Source organism: Parasteatoda tepidariorum, chromosome 2 (assembly GCF_043381705.1).
Source record: "Parasteatoda tepidariorum isolate YZ-2023 chromosome 2, CAS_Ptep_4.0, whole genome shotgun sequence".
Taxonomy (NCBI): Eukaryota; Metazoa; Arthropoda; class Arachnida; order Araneae; family Theridiidae; genus Parasteatoda; species Parasteatoda tepidariorum.
In genome coordinates, this window is record NC_092205.1 from 78617741 (window position 1) to 78637513 (window position 19773).

Genomic DNA, 19773 nt, shown 5'->3' on the forward strand with positions numbered 1-19773 from the left:
ATACTTAGCCTATTTCTTAGTTTATACTGCCATTGACCCTTAAAGAACAAGGGTTTGTTAAAATGTATCAAATAAGTTTTCTTTAATTTGTGAATAGTGATCGATAAAGAATTATTTTTAATCAATAAAAAGAACCTCTATACATACAATTATTTCATTTTTTCTTACCTTATTTCTGAATTTATTCTGCTTTATTTCTTACAGAATTAGGGTTTGTCAAAAAAATTTCAATTCAGTTTGTGAATAACGATCAACAAAAATTATTTTTCAGTAATAAAAAGAACTTTCATACATACAATTTATTTAACTTTTTCTTATCTTATTTATTGATTTATTTATTTCTCAACAATTAGTCAAAATTGATCAAACATTTTCCATCAATTTGTGAATAGTGATCACCAAGAATTATTTTTCCTCAATAAAAAGAACCTCTATTCATACAGTTTATTTATTTATTTTCTTCGGAGCCTCATTTTTTTATTTCTTTAATTTATATTTTAGTTTCGGTAATAGTTTTCTAGATTTATTTTTAATAAGATTCAGAAGGAAAAAAAATTCTATAGAATCGTTTTTTAGACCATTCACCAATAGTAAAACCTTAATATCTAACGAAACCCTCGTAAACTTTTTTCCTCAACTAGACTCGAATAAATAGGAACTTCTAGTAGTAACCGTTTTTACGATATTTAGAATCCTCTCAATCGTCTGCGAGAGAGAAAACAGGAGCCGACGGGAAGGAGAAAAAAAACACCCTCTTAATCCCTTGCACGCATGCGCACATCAATTCTCCACCCTTATGATGAGGAACAGGCAATGATGTCTGCAGCATCGAAAGGGCGCCATTGCTAAGAATAATATTTTTATCATCTGAATGCAGCATCTTGTAAACCACTCCCATTAGTTTCTAGTAAGGGGTACATTGTACCCCAATCTACACTATACAACGGAATTATTCTAATCGTAGACTGGCTGTGCAGTTTGAGAGACGGTTGCTTACGCCATGGAGCGTTGGAACCGCAGTAAGTTTTATTGACAATAATTCCACGTAATAAGTTAATATTTTAACTTCTTTTTAGGTTTTTAAAGTTTAAAAATTTTTAATAATTTTATTTTTAAAATGCTGTAAATAAATTTTGTTGAGCAAAAAAATAGTGTTAAAATTTTCCTTTCATTTTCAATAATAAATTATATTTAAAAAAAAAAATACTTCAATAATCAATAATAAATTTTTAACCTAAAACAAATTATTAAAACTTGGTTCTATCAATCAAATTTTACTGCTTAAGTGTTTGCCGAAAATTGCATTCAAAGTTAATGACACTTCCTTATATGGATCTCTAAAACTAATCGATATTCCTGTTGCCAAAATAGTGCGATGAAATATAAATATTTACCTATTTAAGATGTAATGAAAAAAGTTGAAAAAATCATTTCAAAATATAAGAAATCATGTTTCGAGTAAGATATTTGGAATAAATTATATTTAGTTATTCCTTTTTTCTTGATCAGTCAAACTATGTTCTTATTTTTTAATCGATTTTTCATTAGGTAATATTCATTTCATTTACAAATCGTTTGCATTCGTTAAATTGAAAATTTTTAACTTTGTTTTACTGTAATTTTTTATAGATTGCATTGCATCTTATAAAAATTATGAAGAAGATGATAGAAACTAAACAAAAATGTTTTGTAATGGTGGCTTTTAAATTATTCAGCTTTTAATATTAAGTATTAATTAGTTTCTTAAACTCTATCCTGTAATATTTGGGGCATCTTTAAAAATAAGTTAATTTAAATTGTCCTTAAAATTACTTTAAATATAAAATAGTTTTAGACGAAGTAAAACTGACGAACTGGGCAGAAATATTTTTATATTTTTTTAAATGTTCTTTATGTTTTCATTTATTATATCGTTAGGTATAGTCATAAATTCATACAAAAAAAAAAACTTTTGTTTCTAGAATAAAATCAAGCAATTTAAAGTCAGTTAATCAAAGTACAGTTAATTGAAAGCTTAAAAAACTTCAATTTAATGTTTTAAAAAGGAGAACTAAAGTTTTAAAATAAAAGTCATTAAATAAAAAACTAATTGAATGTAAATTTTAAAAGAGGAAAAATTCTTTCCAAAACAACTTTTTATTTTTAATTCTTATTGAAATTAAAATAAGAACCATTGTCGCTACTATAGATTACTTAATTAGATACTTGCAACTCGAGAAGAAAGGAAGTGATTATGCCTAACTATGTGATTTAAATTAGATTTAATTGGATACATGTAAATAACATCACACGAGTGTGTCAAATCCGATTGGCTAGGAAATCGACAAATGCAGCGATTTACCTACGATGACGTCACTTGCTAGTATCCATTTATTTTTATTTTCAAAAAAAAAAAGCTTATTTTTTTATTTTTACCTTATTTTTTATAAAATACATTTTAAAATACAATCAAGTAAACATTACAATAATAACAGAGTTATATTTACATTATTGTAGATATAGTTTTTGAAACACCTACTTTTTGTGACCATGCTGAGTTATCTCCTACGTCTTATGATAGTCAATTGTTCCTAAATTTAGAAAAACTTAAAATTTCTAAATTTAGGAACAATTTCTTCCAGAAAATAAAAAAAACAATCTCATGATAGAGAGAATTGTGTACCGATGAATGAAAATTTGCTTAAAATCGAAAGGAATTATTTTTCTTAGTACTTCTTTTACTTTATTCAAATTGAATATAAAATTGCGCGTGATGTCTAATGGCGTGAATGTATAATTGTACGTGAAAAAAAACACTACCGAAATGTAATTTATTTCTTGCTTTAGTTTCCTTTATTGTAATAAATAGTCAGGCGGAATGTGAATTTCAATTTATATTAACGATTTGGTATCGAAATTTAAAATCGTATAGTAAATTTTCACAAATTTATTTTCATTATTTCATCTTTGATTTCTAAGTTTATGCGAATAGGAAAGCATAGTAACCCCTGTAAATTACTTTCTGTACAAGATTCTCAGGTGTATCCAAAAAACCTGTTACAGGCTTACAGGTATCATTCTGCCATTCCTACACTAGCTTTTCTTTTGATTCCTCCTCATAATATTTCCGTCTCTGACCTATAAAACAAATTCAATTATAAATTCAATTATTCATTCACAAATTCATTTATAAATTCAATTACATAAATTAATAAGAAAATTTCATTGAAAATTCTAATTCCACTCTTAAATATAAGTTAAAAAATGCATTTTTTTACAATTATGGTTTTATAGCAATTTATTTTTAAATTCTGGTGATTTGTAGAATTTAAAGGCTTACTTAAGATACTTAAGATATTTTTAGGATTTTTTTTTATTTATCATTGATATTATTCATTCATTACTTCCATTCATTCATTCATTCATTCATTACTTTGATATCATTCATTCATTCATTATATTCATTACTTCCTAACTATATAATAAGATAAATCTAATTCTTATGTTTATTTAATGTTAAATTTTGCTTTCATCGATTGAAACAAAATATTTAATTGCTCGTTATTTGTGACATTTCAAGATAAAGTAATTAAAATTTAATTCTCAAATTGAAACAATTATAAACTTTTTCTTCAAGCAATATTTTTTTTATTTAATTGCAAATAACTAGAGACATATAAAGATAAGATAATTAAGATTTTAATTTCACGCAAAATAATAAATTTGTCAATTGTTTATTTTTACTTACTTAAACGGTATAATTCTATGTTGGTATTTAAATACGGTGTTGGTATTTAAAGGTAAAATAATAAAATTTTAATTCGCAATGTAATAATTAATTTATCAATTGTTTATTTCTGCTTTTTCAAAATAGATTAAAAATATTGTATTTAATTGCTTGCAATTAGAGACATTTGAAGGTAAAAGAATTAAAAATGTAATTCTAAGCATAACAATTAACTCATTTAGTTAGATAAAATAACGATACAAAATAGAGGAATATTAGAGTTTTGTAATAATTCTTTCGATTGCTTTAAATTTTAAATTAGTTTTGTGGTCACTGATAAAACTGGGGGTAATGGAGGAAAATAATTTGAAATATATACCATCAAAACATTGTTTGATTTAAATTATACTACTACTTATTAATTTCTACTACTGCCTACTACTTAATTTACTCTACTAAAACTGCAATAAGCTAATGACTTACTTTTCAAGATAATGCTTTTTATTGTTTATCAAAAAAAAATTTAAAAATTTTGAATTTTTTAAATTTAAAAAAAATTTATGTATGATTAATTTCATATTATTTTAATTTATTTCTAGATTTTGTATTTGCCACTTCAGTTTTTGAATACCTTCGAAAGAAAAAAAGAAACATAAATCTAAATACTCTCCAAGAAAAATGACTATTTTTATTTTGTACTACGTTTTATGATGAAAAATTATCCGTTTTGAAATAAAAAACAATCCGTTTTATAGTAAAAAACATTTTCTTATTAGCTGGAAAGTAATTAATGGAAGTGATACAACTTGCGCAAATTATATTTTCGCGTTTTGTACGTTTCCTTTTAAGTGTCTGAAATAAGGAAAATTAAAAAAATTTATGTGAATGTAGTTTTAACTGAAGTAAAAATAATTACCACTTATGTGTAATAATGTCTTTAAATTGTATATTCTTCGTCGAAAATTTACGCAAAATGTAACGTAATGGGAAAAAACCCATCTTTATCCACAAATTAATTTTCTTTGCAAAATCAATGAATTAACAATTAATCTTCACGGAACATTCCTGTTCTAATGTTGTTGACCAAAGAGTGAAGGAGTGGCGTGCAGTATGATCATTAATAATACCGTGGCGACAAAATGTCTGGACATCAACTCTTGAGTAGTTAAATATGGAACTTGTCTTAGATGAAAACAGCTTCATAACCAGTATTAAACTGATGAATCAGCAAACAATTAACTATATTATATTAAATATTTACTACACTGAATACTTTAAATCATTGGACACTTATCTTTCACAGAAAATTACCTGAATTTTTAGAATATAAATTTTAAAAAAAATTGCGGCTTAAGAGTGTTTAGTAATGAAAATTGAATATTATTTGTATCAGTCTAATATTTACAACAATTAAAACTCAAGAAATATGTTGTTAGCAACCTTTAAATTATTGTTTATAGCTATTAATTTTGAAAGATAATTTTTTGTTTGTAAATAGGCTCTTTTTAATTCAACATCAAAGGAGAGGGGAAAATGTTTGAATTAACTAAAACTCGAATTACCTAAAAATTTTAAAATTAAAAACTTATTAAAGGAAATAACAATATATATTATTAAGTAGAATCAAATTGAATAAAATATTCAGCAAAAAATAAACGTACCTGAAAATATTTTTAAATTTTAATATTGATCTACAACTCCGTAAATATTATTACTTTTATTATGAATCGGAAATTTATAAACACACAATTTACATATTCCAAAAAAATTGGAAATAAAAGACTTATAACAATTGAAGAAAATGGGTTAAAGTTTGATTTTTGCTGCAATGAACTTCGAATTAACTAAAAGATAACTCAAACGATTAGAACGCAAACGAAGATAAAACTTTTAACATTAGTGGAATAGGAAATCTAAGGAAATTAACTTTAGTTCGAATTATCCATGTTCGGATTTAAAAGAATCAAAGTACTTGAAACCAACAGATAAAGCATTGACTTTTAAAGGGTGGTTTGTATAAAATAATAAAATGGTGTGTGGTGTTAATGTTAGCAATATGTGATTCTTTCTTTCTATGCTTTTCCTTTTTTTAAGTATCTCACTACCTTTAAATTTAATTCATAGAAACTTATTTAATATTAATCAATATTTAATACTAGCGTTAGTAATTGAGGCATTCGATAGTGTTTAATTTTTTTTTCACTTTTCACTAAATATTTAAGCATGAAAATAAAACAATGTGATGAACGATAATTGCAGCATTTATAAACTAATGACAAATTCAATAGAGGGTAAAAACACGTGATAGTTATCAAAAATTCTTTCTCATTTAGTTTTGAATATTAAAACTTAAATATAGAACCATTGTAGAATAGTAGAGAACATATTGCATACCTATAAACTGAAGATAAATAATAATTTTAATAGTTGCAGCAAAAAAATTGATACTGAAATGTTTTATACATTTAGTACTAAAACAGGTTTAAAATTTTTTTTCTTCCAATTAATAACTATGAGCTAGATTGCATTGCTATGAAATGAAGATTGATAATTAATAACTAAAGACATAGTTAAATTATATTGGAATTACTTCAGTTATCTCATAAGAAATATTGTATCAATATAAGTGAAGCATTCTTTTAACAAAATGACTAATATAAGTTAATTATATTTTGAAGACTTAATGAAAACTACTTTTTATTGGAATGAGTTAATAGTTCAAAGTTAAGTGGTTCTTTAATTTAACTTCAAAGTTTTAAATAACTTTAACATGCATAGTTTAGTCTAGTGCTTCTAAAATAAGATATTCTATTTTGAGAAGTTGCTTAATGGCGTTTAAAGCAATCGTGTTTAACTAAAAATAAACGTTTACTTTAACCTAATAGCCTAATAGATCCCTCTTTTCAGTTTCAAAATAAAATTTACTTTACCTGTTTTGTTGCATTATTTTTATTCGCATTAAGTAATAAAATATTAAATGATTAAGATAATGAGTAGTGTAAACTTCGTTAACAAAGGTTCTAAAGGATATTAAAATGTAATGAATAATTTACTCATCTTTCTTACTTGAGGCAAGTCTAGTTAAATTAAAAAAAATCTGTTGTTGAACACATTAAAATTTTTTCCTTATTTTCTATAAGCTTGTCTGTTATTTGTTTTTGTTTTCTATATTTGAGAAGAACAATTTCACCTTTAAAAAAAGTGTTGCAGTTTTGGTTCATGTATTTGTTAATAAATTTTATATTTGGAAACTTTTTGCCGTAATCTGTAACATTTGTAAAAAAAAAATTTCTTCGCATATAGAGTGTGCAACAGTCATCACAGATTTTTATAGTTCTTTTCAAAAATGAAATAAAAAATATATGCATATGCTAATTAGGTTTTAACTTTTAAGTTTAGAAAAAGAACTTTTTAAATTTGACGAGTATTAACTTAAACAAATCAAATATCATCCTTTTTATACCTTATTAAAATTAATCAAAAACTTAAAAACATTTCTAACGTGTTACTCTCAATTTGTGAAACAATATATGATTATGATAAATGATATACGATAAAAAAATATATGATTAAGAAAGGGATGATAGACTTTTTGTGTGTGAATGTTCGGATGTTTTATTTTCATTTTTTTTCTAATTTCAACTCCGTAATTTGTATTGTAAATGATATATTTAATTTGCAAGTTATATATTTAATGTTTGTAAGCATTGTGTGCAATTATGTCATTTGAAACATTAGCACTTGTTTTTTGTGTATTTGTTTGGTAATATTGATTATTAACACGACTTTTTCGTTACATTTTAGGGCGGAATGAGATTGAAGCAAGAAATTAGAGCGGTGGAAGCACCTAACTCTCTCATACTACAGTAATTATCTTAATTATTCTATATATTAATACAGTAGAACCTTGAATCATCTGAAAATTTTTTTTTTTTGCATATTTGGAGCTAAATAATACGTTTGAAAAAACTTTACCTCTAGATTACGATTAGTTACCGACAAAAAGGATTCCAAACTGACCGAAAAAATAAATTTATACCCGTAAAACTATCATGATAAAGAAATATAGGTCCAGGGCTGATTGTGATCCGGAAAAATTCCGGATTTTTCGCTAAGAGTGATACGTAAATTTCCGGAGATCGAAGGTTCAGATGTTTCAAAAAATCATTGATCACAGAAGTTTCTGGAAATCAAATTTTCAAAGGTGGAACTTAAAAACACAGTTTGTTTTATTTGTTTGTAAGGGAGAGCCAGAGAGATACTTTATAAGCTTATAATCATGATTAATATTAATTTTTTATCAGTAAATAGTTGTTAAAATCATAAACTCAAGAAAGAAAGACATATTTGTAAATTTTAATTACTTCTCCAGGTCATCATAGGTATGTGTAAATGGCACAGGTATGTGTAAAAATTTTAATGTATTTTAAGTAAACTAAGAAATATTGAAAAAAGGGAAAAAACCTTGTTTAAATTTTTTTCTAATTTTCCAATTTAAACTGTATTTTTTTTTTAACTCAAGAAATTTTCCGGAATTCTGACTTGGGCTCACAATCACCCCTGTAGGTCTACCCGTAAGTTTTTTCTCGTAAAATATATGGCCACTGACCGTAAATTAATGTTATGCTCGTAAAAGTTATCTTCAATCTGGCACTTGACTTTGCTTGAGACTAGTTTGAGGAATCAAGATCGGCAGTAGGCGAAATAGTGGTAGTTCTGAGATTTTTCGAAGAGTGAGAGAATTGCGTGTTCACTAATGTAGAGAGAGTTCAAGTCAAAAGGGATGTTCTCTGACATCGACTGTGTTCGAACTCGGGACTTCTGTGTCCGTAGTCTAATACTGTTACCCCTATGCAAAAGAGTGTTCAAAGTGAGCCAAGAAACTTTTTATAATAAACATTTAAATTAACGACCAACTCTGCTAATTTTGCTGAAGTTTATTAAATTACGGGAACTAGGCTTTTTTCTGTACGAAGTGAGCTGAATGAATAAATTAACGGACAACTATATTCATTTTACTGAAGTTCGTTCCAATTATGGTTAACGGGTCTTTTTTCTCAAAGAAAGAAGCTGTCCGTATAAATTAACGACCGAATCTTCGAACTTAACTGAAATTTCTTAAGAGTGTGAAAATTAACATAGATAACTGGTCAACTTGATGGGTTTTAATGCGCAACACATTTTACAATTTTAAATATTTCTGTAAAATACGCAAATTAGTTAAAATATAATATGACTCTAAACGTATGTTTCTAAACATAAAAATAGTTTACTTGAACACATTTATTTTTGTTTCCAGCAATAATACAACAAATGATTTAAATGATATTTCATTACGGCAAGTTGAGAAAGTGTCTCCTGAAACATTAAGCCACAGGTAATTTTCTTACTATCTCTATTATGAAAAACAAGTTTATTATTTCTGTCATGCAATTTTCTGTGAATTATTTGCTATGCCATATAATCCGCAAATTATGTGATGGTTATCCTAACGCGGCAATCTATTTTTATTTATTATGGAAATACGCAAAATCCTCCCACCGATAGCATCTACATGTGGAAGTGAATCTACATCAGTGGTTTCCAACTGGCGGCCCGGGGGCCGCATCCGGCCCGCGAACTGAAATATATTAGTTGTCATTTTTTTGCGGACAATTTTCGTAAAAAATCTATATGGGTTTAAAATACTCTTCTCGTTAATAAAATCTAATTTCTTCGTTTCTGTGCAATTTTTCATACCAACGGTGCAAAAAGCATTNTCTGATAATTTCTTTTTATGTTGTTTAATACCTTACTATGTGTTGTATATTGTGGGTAAGTTTCATAAAATTCCATGTGTAATTTCTTGAGTTATCGCGATTTTTGTGAATTTTCCTTAATTTATGATAACCAGTGTATATGAAAAGGATTCTAAAAATATATGAAATGATGATAAGTGATGACAATCTTTTTGTGTGTGAATGTTTGGATGTTTTATTTTTATTTTTTTATAATTTCGTATTGCAATATATAATAATTTGTATTGTAAATGATGTAGTTAATTTGCAAGTTATATATTTAATATTTGTAAGCATTTTGTGTAATTATGTAATTTGAAGCATTAACACTTGTTTTTTTGTGTATTTTTTGGTGATATTAAATTCTAACACGACTTTTTCGTTACATTTTAGGGCGGAATGAGATTGAAGCAAGAAATTAGAGCGGTGGAAGCACCTAACTCTCTCATACTACAGTAATTATCTTAATTATTCTACACACTAATACAGTACACCCTTGAATCATCTGTAAAACTCAAAACTTTTCCCAATTAATTGAAGCACTTCTTTGGAGTAGTTCAAAATATAACCAACTTTTTTTTTCTTTTTATAGAATAAAGGATTCAAATATTTACCCTATCTTTGAATTATTTAAAAGCATAATTTAATTTTTTCCCATCTATACGCTAGCGTATTCAAATATAAAGAATATCTTTGGAGTACTTAAAAACATGGCCAACTTTCTTTCCATCTATACATTAAATCATTTAAATATTTACCCTTTTTTTTAATATTTAAAAGCAGAATTTTCTATTTTTTTCCTTGCATACAATTAAGGATTCAAATATTTACCCTATTTTGGGAGTTTTTAAAAGCATAATTTACGTTTTTTTTTTCATTTGTAAGTTAAAATTTTCAAATATTAACAATATCTTTGGAGTATTTAAAAGCAGAACCTACTTTATTTCCCTCTATACGAGGCATTTAAATATTTACCTTATGTTTATAGTATCTAAAAGCATAACTTGCTTATTTCCATCTATACTTAAAATGATTTAAATATTAACCCCATCTTTGGAGTATTTAAAAGCATATCCTACTTTCTTGTCTTTTATACGATAAAGGATTCAAATATTAACCCTCGTTTCTGATAAACATTATTTAAATTATTTGTATTTTCTGCAGAATTTCATTTTTTCTTTTAATTTTTAATAATTTTCGAACTGAAATATATATAATTTTCCATCATAATTTTATTAACTTATTTGCTTATTAGTCATTTACACTTTAAACATATGTATTTTAATTGATTATAGCTTTAAAAAAATTCCACTGAACGTAGGCAGAGACTTTAAAAAATGACAATTAACTCGTAAGAACGAGTCATGTTTTTGCTTTTTGAGAAAAATGCTCTTTTTCTTTTTATTGATGTTAATGTTCGATACTATGTATTTCAGTAAAGTTTTCTAAACTTCAAAGTGAATTTCATAAAATGTTACCTTCGTTTAGTTTTGAAAATATGTTAAAGAACACTTAACATAATTTTTCTTGAAATTAAAGAAGGTTGTTCACTAATTTTCACGTTTTAATTGAGTAAAAAGTAAAACCTTTGAAAGTTGACCACTTGTGACGTTGTTTTTTATTGATCACCATATAAAGATGGATGACTTTTTTTATTTTTTTTTTATTTATTATTTTATTTATTTATTATTATATTTATTTATTTATTATATTTATTTATTTATTATTTTATTTATTTATTATTATATTTATTTATTTATTATTTTATTTATTTATTCATATAATTATTCTTTAATTTTTTAGCATATGCATGTGCCTATATTGACAACTAACACAACTCTTCTAATCTTTTAAAGCAATTTCATCCATTCACTGAAATACTTGGGAAATTTCTTAAAAAGTTTTTGTCTCTTTCATCACAGATTAAACTCATTAAGTTTTCAGATCAGCCTTTAACAATGCTTCCAGTCAAATTTGAAGTATTTTAGTAGTCAACTCTCAAATCAAATAGGTTGTCAATTTTAAAAAAAATATTGCGGAATTTTTATTTATTTATTTATTTGCATAATTGGTGCTAAATAATACGTTCTAAAAAACTTCACCGCTAGATTACGATTAGTTACCGGCAAAAAGGATTCCAACACTACCTACCGAAAAAATAAATTTATACTCGTAAAGCTATCATGATAAAAGAAATATAGGTCTAACCGTAAATTTTTTCTCATAAAATGTATGGCCACTGACCGTAAATTAACGTTATTCTCGTAAAAGATATCTTCAATCCGGGCCTTAACTTTGCCTTAGACTAGTTTGTGAAAGAAGCTAACCGTATAAATTAACGACCGAATCTTCGAACTTTACGGAAATTTCTTAAGAGTGTGAAAATTAACATAGATTGCTGGTCAACTTGATAGGTTTTATTGCTCAACACATTTTACAATTTTAAATATTTCTGTAAAATACGTAAATTAGTTAAAACATAATATGACTCTAAACGTATGTCTCTAAACATAAAAATAGTTTACTTGAACACATTTATTTTTGTTTCCAGCAATAATACAACAAATGATTTAAATGATATTTCATTACGGCAAGTTGAGAAAGTGTCTCCTGAAACATTAAGCCACAGGTAATTTTAGCTCTGTTTCTATTATAAAAAAAAAAAAGTCTTATTTTTGAATTTTATTATGTAATTTTCTGTGGTATGACGCGGATTAATTGTCCGCGTCATACCACATATTTGCCGATTATATGACGCTGCTGCTGTTTCGTCGTATAATCCGCGGATTATGCGCTAGTTCTCCTATCCTCGCAATCCATTTTTCTTACTTTTGGAAATACACAAGGGGGAGTGAATCTACGTCATAGAGTCTGTGTGCATCGGCAGAGAAACGGTCGAGCAGACACGTTATCATGTTTAGGTGGCATTCTCACTGGATGTATTAAACCACGTCTGCGAATTCGGAGATGCGAACAAAAACCTGTATAGCGAGGTTTTCGTGAATTAATATATTTCACCAATAAGGTTCTCATTAAGTCCCCGAATTCACATTCGCGTATATTTCGCATCCAGTGTGAATGCTCTCTTACACTTTATGGCTGAAGAAAGTCTTTAGTTGGAAATTCCTAATATTTGATGCCTAGAAAATATTTTCGTCAAATTATCCACGGCAGTAGATTACCCGTAGTGACGATTTTCAAGGTTTTTTTGACAGTTCCGCCGATTTTACGCAGGAAATTGCGATACATCACATTATTGCTTAAACAATTCTTACGATTGATTATCTATTCTGAAAAAGGAAAGAAAGAAAACGGCAATTTAATAGGATCGCATGCCACGTGTTTATTTTTACTTTATTATTAAATTCAACTTATTATTATTAACTTAATTATTAAGAGATTTAACTTTATTATTAACCTTAATCTATTTTCTCGCGGACGTTGCGCTTACGTAACATTTTGTAGTGATGTAAGCAGTACGAAAAAAAGGTTGTAGGTGATTTGCGCTTAAGCTAAACTGTTAATTCCTCATGAAAGTACCATTGTTCATTCATTATTTTTTTTTATAAAGCTGTTATTTTTGCTGTTTTTTATAAAGCAAATTTGAATGAAAGTGCTCTGAAAGATAAGTTATTTCAAGTATTTAGGTAGATACTTTATTTACGTCGCACTAGAGTTGCACAATGGGCTTTTAGCGGCGGTCTGGAAAACATCCCTGAGGATGATCCGGATAAGTTATTTCAAATGTGTAAACATGTAGTATGAACACAAGCTAAAAAGGTTTTTCTAAAAATATGTGTTATGAAACAAATATTAAACAAGTAGTGTCCATAGAAAAAACTGAAATATTATAATAAAATATAAAACAATATATGAAACACAAGCAAAATATTATTTGTATTTTAAAAAATACAGCCCTTTCAGTACTATAAAAAATAATACATTTTTGGAACCATCAGTTGTGGACCTGGTGTGACAGTAAGTTAAGGCTTTACAATTTCGGAACCATTTGTCTGATCAAATTAAATAAATAATCTCAAGAAACTGAGGTGGTTAGATATTACTCGATTAAAACCTTCATTCTCTTCAAAAAATATACTAATTTGAAATAACAGTCGACATGTTTCAAGATCTCAGAAACAGCAGCTAATTTTCAAGACTTGCCGCCAGACGTGAATGAGAAGGACCGAAAGTGATTTGAAATATTAAAAAAAATGTAGAGTAGACAACGAAAAATGGAAAATAAAGGTGAGAAAAACTAAAAAAAAAAATCCAACTTAGCCGAGAGAATAAAAATATGAAAAACAGAACAAGTACCCCCTTGGCCATCGTGGGATTTTTTTTTTTTTTTAATTCTATTTTTCATCTTATTTTCTCTCTCGGAAACTGTGTTTTTTCTAGTTTTGTTTCTCACCTTTATTTTTCCTTTCTTCATTGGCAACTTTAAGCTTTTTTTTTTTATTTTAAATCACTTTTGTTTCTTCTCATTCACGTCTGGCAAGTCTTGAAAATGGACGCCTGTTTTTGAATGCTTGAAAAATTTCGACTTTTATTTGCAATTCGTATATTTTTGAAGCGAATAAAGTTTTTAATCAATTAACATTTGTCTGATTGGGAGAATGTGGATGGCATTGCGCACAAACCACCTTTATTTCCTAAACAAGCTAGTACCCATCGTTCCAAAGCTAGGAGAGCTTCATGCCGCCACTGAGAATACCACCCCAGATAGTCACAATGATTGCATAGTACAGTGCAAGTACCATAATTGATGCAGCGGAGGTACTGAAATGGAGTTATCCTGAAATTAACAAAGAATGCTTTCTTTAGATACACGCTGTGTTCTGTACTCGGAAAAAGCAGGCCGAAACTTATTCTTCAATTTTATTTTCTAATAACTATAAATATTTCATTTTATATTTTATATCCGTCGTTGAACGGGTGACCCAATTTTGGGTTTACGACTGCTAATGTTCAACTCCGTAGCCTTGTAATTTTGAACCAATCCAGAAAACAGGGAAAACCCTTGATCTGTACCCCCAAAGGTATTGATTTGTTATGAGAACATGGAGAACTTGACAGATTTAACGTGCATCAGTCACCATTTACTACCGTCTTCGGCTGGCGGGGATCGAACCCATGAACATGGGTCCAGTGCCCTACCAACCAGGCTAACCAGGCCTAATAATTATCAATATTAGGGTTTTCGAGATTACGAAGATAGCAAATCTATGGTTGTATTTCTTCTTTCGAAATAGCAAATTAAAATGGTAGTGTTTAAATGCCAAAGCTGTCTAATTAATCATAAATATTGTTTCAAAGAAGTTATATTTCATTATGTGAACATTTAATATTTCATGATTATTATGTGAACATTTAATACTGATATGTAACTATTATACATATATTTTCCAAAAACTCATTATGACGTAATGTCAAGTTTCGAAAAAAATAAAAAAAATGGAAAAGAGGGAAAAAAAATTTAAAAGACAGAAAAAAAGGACGAAAGAAATGTAAAAGACAGACAAAAGTGGAAAAAGGAAAAATAGAAAAAAAAATATGTACATAAATAAAATCTGCATTCTTGCGGTCCATTTTTAAAGAAGATTATTATTTTATCAAAATATCATATTTATAGGAATGTTTTATATAATTATTACACTCTTAAAACAAAATTTATTCAAAATAAATAAATAAATCTTATTTTCCAATGATTTAAATTATTTCCTGTAACTAAGAGATTTTTAACCTGTGAGCCGTGAAGGCTCAGAGCTAAAGTACCAGAGCTGTTACTGTAAAGGATTAAGGTTAGATCCCTGGTGGCGGTTTGAAGCTCACCCAGCTTCTGATTGATTTGTACAAGCCTGCATGGGGAATAAATGCGGTGGATGCGCAATTCTGCTCACATTGCCACCGTCATACCGTTAGTCATGAAATTGTGGAACCTTAACTTTCACTAACCTCTAGACCACAATGGGCTATTGCGAGAATGCGCTGTTCTGCTAATTAACCTATACTCATTTTCTTTTAAATAAAGTGTGAAAATGTATGCGTGAGATTTATGGTTTTATAGCTTTTTACAACTTATAAATAATTTATTCAAATTTTGCTAGACTATAAGAGTTTTTTTTTTATTTCCTTAACCTAAACAGGTATCAAAAGGGATGGAATCATCTGGAAGAGAGTCCAGATGCCTTCCTCAACAACAACAACAATCCAATAGGTTTCAACGAAAACAACACCACCGATGACACAAACGTGGCTTCCCTATCAGAAGATATTGCTTCATACGTGGATGGCACTTATAGAGCTATGTCCTCAGATGACAGTGATTCCAGCTCAGACGATGAAAGCAGCGCCAGTTTCAGCGACACCAGTCCTTTACTGGATGTGAGTAGTCTGGGAAACAGCGATGCCAGCTTTGACTCAGACATGTCTGAAGACAGTAGTAGTAGCAGTAGCAGTAGCGGCTCAGAAATGTTGGATGGATGCAATAATATCAATAATAATAATGGCGATGACGACGAAGAGGAAATGGCGAGCGTGGGTGCACCATCCATGCAGTCTTCTTGGATGTCCTTTTCTTCAGCTGCGTCGTCGCCTTCTTTAGCCGGACCATCACGTGGTCAAGTGGTATTACCTGATGTTCTGCCTGTAGGAAAAATAATAAAAAGTGCTGAGGAGGATCACGTTATACCTAGCAGTGGGAGTTCATTTGGAACTGTTGCCACTAGAAATCTTGAAATAACATTCGAGAAAAGAAGGACCAAACAGGAGCCTGTCGTATCTGGAATCCCAAGCGACCGCTGTCTTGTGGAAATAACAGCTCAGCCAGATGTCCAAGTGGACATAAGAGTTAATCCTATCACTTCCAGGCCTCGTAGAGAAAGCAAACCTATATCAATAAAGAAAGGTAACACTTATCCTCGTGAAGCAAGAAGTAGTAAAAGGTATTTAAAAAATCGAGATATCAGTGCGTGGATTGTAAATGATTCTTTTGACGAACACTGCGATGATACCACCAATAAATACTGGACTCTTGGCGATGGTATTAGATTGAATAACTTCACTTTTGTGAATGGATACAAAACTTTAAGTCTGACTGAACTAGTAGATTCTAACACCAACGAAGAGAATAAAGTTGTCACCGATTTCGATGATAATTTACGCAACAGCTTGAGAGATTCCTCCAACTCTAAAAAAGAGACAACCGTAGTAAATTCGTATCGAAACTTCGAAAGAAATTATTCTAAATTACCAACGAATTTACATATGTGTTGCAAAGACAATTGGCGTCGTCAAAAAGATACAAATAATTCTCCAATACTACCAAAAACGCAAAAGGAACCCAATAGCAATAGTGCAACTGTAAAAGCAGCCGAATCGTTTTCGCCAAAAAGTGTTCAAAAAACCAGAAATGCTACCAAAGAATCAATAGAAAAACCCAAAAGTATCGTACCCCTGAGATTAACAAACACCGATGATAACTCTAACAAATTAGTTCAAACTGAAAAACTACCACCAAAAATGCCTGACGTTAGCCCGAAGGAATCTGCGTATTATGTGTCTAAAAAGAAACCACCTGTGAATAAATTGCCCAATGATGAACTTTTTGAGGTTTATACCATGCCTCCAGCCTTCAATCGTCACAGCTGGGCAGCTGTTAGCAGGCCAGGCTCAAAAGATTATGACTGGTACAGAAAAGTAAGTTTGTTTAAATAATCGTTGCAAAATTCTAATTTGTTTTCTTCATAAAAGTGTAAAACTTCTAATATCAACCTGAAATTGCATAATATGTAAAACACAAAGCTAAATTATAAATTAAAAAGTGAATAAGTGATCGAGGAATTAAAAATTTTCATAAAGATGTACTATATAAAATAATATGGCACTTGATTCAATTAACCCACAATTGCAGTGAAACCTGTGTAAGCTGACCAATTACGATGCATGCTATTGAGATCAAGTATCAAGTTGGGTAGATATTCAACTTGTTGAGTTAATATTTTTTCCACCGTATTTTTTCTAATATCCTGTCATTCGTGTTACTGTTATGTTCGATTATTCAAAAAATAAAGATAAATGTAAATTTTTTTAACTGCATGTATCTTAAGGAATGTGATTAATAACCTAAATTTAATAAACTGATTAGTATATTTCGTTTGTGATATACGCTATGCATTCATTACAAATAATTTCTTAAAATATTAGTACACAAGAGCATATAGGAAAATATTAGAAAGAATAGAACATCATGTTTATTTCCATTTAAAATTATTATTTTTTACTCGTTCTTACTTATTTTTTACAAAAACCCTTAATATTTATCTCTATGATCAACTCACAAAGAGGTTTAGGTAATCTTTTAATACTATTCTACTAATGCAGTAAAATTCTAATATAATAGCTTAGAAACTTTTCTTAGAAAGTTTTTGTTTTTCAGTCAATTTATAAAGGATATAAAAAACAGCATTCAATTACACTGCTAGACAAATTTGACTAATTTCAGCAGTCAACATACAAGATAGACAGGTGTTCTAGTCACGTTACTAAGGTTTTGTTCTCTTTTATATGAGATTAATTCGTTTCTTGGTCTACTTAGGAAGGTTTACGCATGTTGCATAAGATATAGTGAATAAATAAATTAAAAATAAACTAAACACAAAGGTTGTTAATTAATATTTAATTGAGTGCGGAAAAAACGTTTTCAAACTCTGACCCATCACTATTGTGGTTAATAAGATGAAAGGATTAATTAAAGTATTTTGAAATCAGCTAATTTAAGAATTAAACTAAAAGACAATTCTTATCGAAAGGCGAATCCTTTTAAATCTTACTAGCAAACTGTACCAACCTCAGTAATGATTCATCAAAGTTTAAAAGTCTTTTCGTTGTTTTCCTTCTTAAAATTTAATTTAAAACTCTATTGATATATAATTTTTTGACTACATTTTTTACAAGGATTCTCAAAATAGAAAGTTTCAATCTAATCAAGGAATGAAACTGGTTTAAACAAATTCAGAATAAGACAAAATAAGTAAATAACATTTTAAATAATAAATCAAAATGGAAAAGCGCTTAAAGCAGCTGAAACCAAATTTGTTTTATTTTAATTTAGAAATACTATTCTAGCAGAAAACGAAAAAAACAATTTTTTTCATCAGAAAACAAAACAATTTTTAGCAGAAAACGAAAAAGAATTAGCAGAAAACGAAAAAAAAAAAAAAAAANAAAAAAAAAAAAAAAAAAAAAAAAAAAAAAAAAAAAAAAAAAAAAAAAAAAATAACACACATATCTTAAATTTTTTTTCTTTCGTTTTCTGCTAAAATAATATTTTTAACTTTCTGAATTAGCATGCTTGGTAGTCAACGTCCTTAGATGCATTTAGAATCCTTGTCAATAAGAAAACGCAAATTAAACGAGAAAGAAACAAAAACGCTATCGAAATCAGATTGCTAGGGAAGTAGGCGGGATATATAATCAAAGGCAGTTTGATTGCTTGAAGAAACTTGCAGGTGTTTCGTTTCTTTTTGTCTCCACTTTTCTTTTCCTTTCCTTTCTATTTCCTCACATTATCCAACACGTTCTGATGTTTGCGGTTACAGCTTTCTCAGCTGTGATTGGATAAATTTTAATGATGTCTTCATCATTTGCTGAACTAAATATTAATTTGTGCTCTTTGAAGTTCATTAGTTTTAAGTTGTTGACTGGGAGTTGTTGATCATATATTAAAAGAAACTACTGCAGAACATCCTGTATACATAAGGCGGTCTCTATGGATCACATCCCGGTGAATATAGAGGTACTCCCGCATTAACTGTAAATTTTGAACTGATTTTAGAACATAAAATTAGAATCACAAGTAGCCGTAAATAATGTATCAATTCTAGTAGCTGTAAATAATGTGTCAATAACAATATAAATTGTATTCTCGTTATATTGTTATTTTAATTAGTAGGGGAGAGTGGAGTCAATTGTAAAATTTTTTACTTAACTATTTTTAACTAACAAAAAATCCAGTATATTATTAGTATTAATTGACAGACGAGTAAAGTAGACTATCCTCTACTAGAAAAAAAATACCTTATTTTAAATGTTATTATATTAGTTATTAATAATTTTTGACAGTCGTGCACTTGTTACAATTGTCTCCACTTACGGGGGTCAATTGTAACAGTTCATAAATTCAACTGAAACATAGTTAATATATACATATTATCATAGTTGTGATATAGTTTTTTATTGATCAAAATAGTAGTGATATTTTAGGAGTAAAAATAATAATGAGCAGAG

General features: G+C 28.4%; 1 protein-coding gene across 2 annotated transcripts in view; it reads left to right on the forward strand.

Annotated features, from left to right (window-relative positions):
* Window positions 1–775: 775 nt before the first annotated feature.
* LOC107439878 (Schwannomin interacting protein 1) overlaps window positions 776–19773 on the forward strand; it is a 37041-nt gene continuing 18043 nt past the window's right edge. For both annotated transcript variants that reach the window (XM_071177789.1, XM_043041176.2), the window contains exons 1-4: window positions 776–1019; window positions 9877–9938; window positions 12035–12112; window positions 15633–17184. In XM_071177789.1, the coding sequence (XP_071033890.1) occupies window positions 9883–9938; window positions 12035–12112; window positions 15633–17184 (1686 nt within the window). In that variant the 5' untranslated portion in view covers window positions 776–1019; window positions 9877–9882. The remainder of the gene's footprint in view (window positions 1020–9876; window positions 9939–12034; window positions 12113–15632; window positions 17185–19773) is intronic.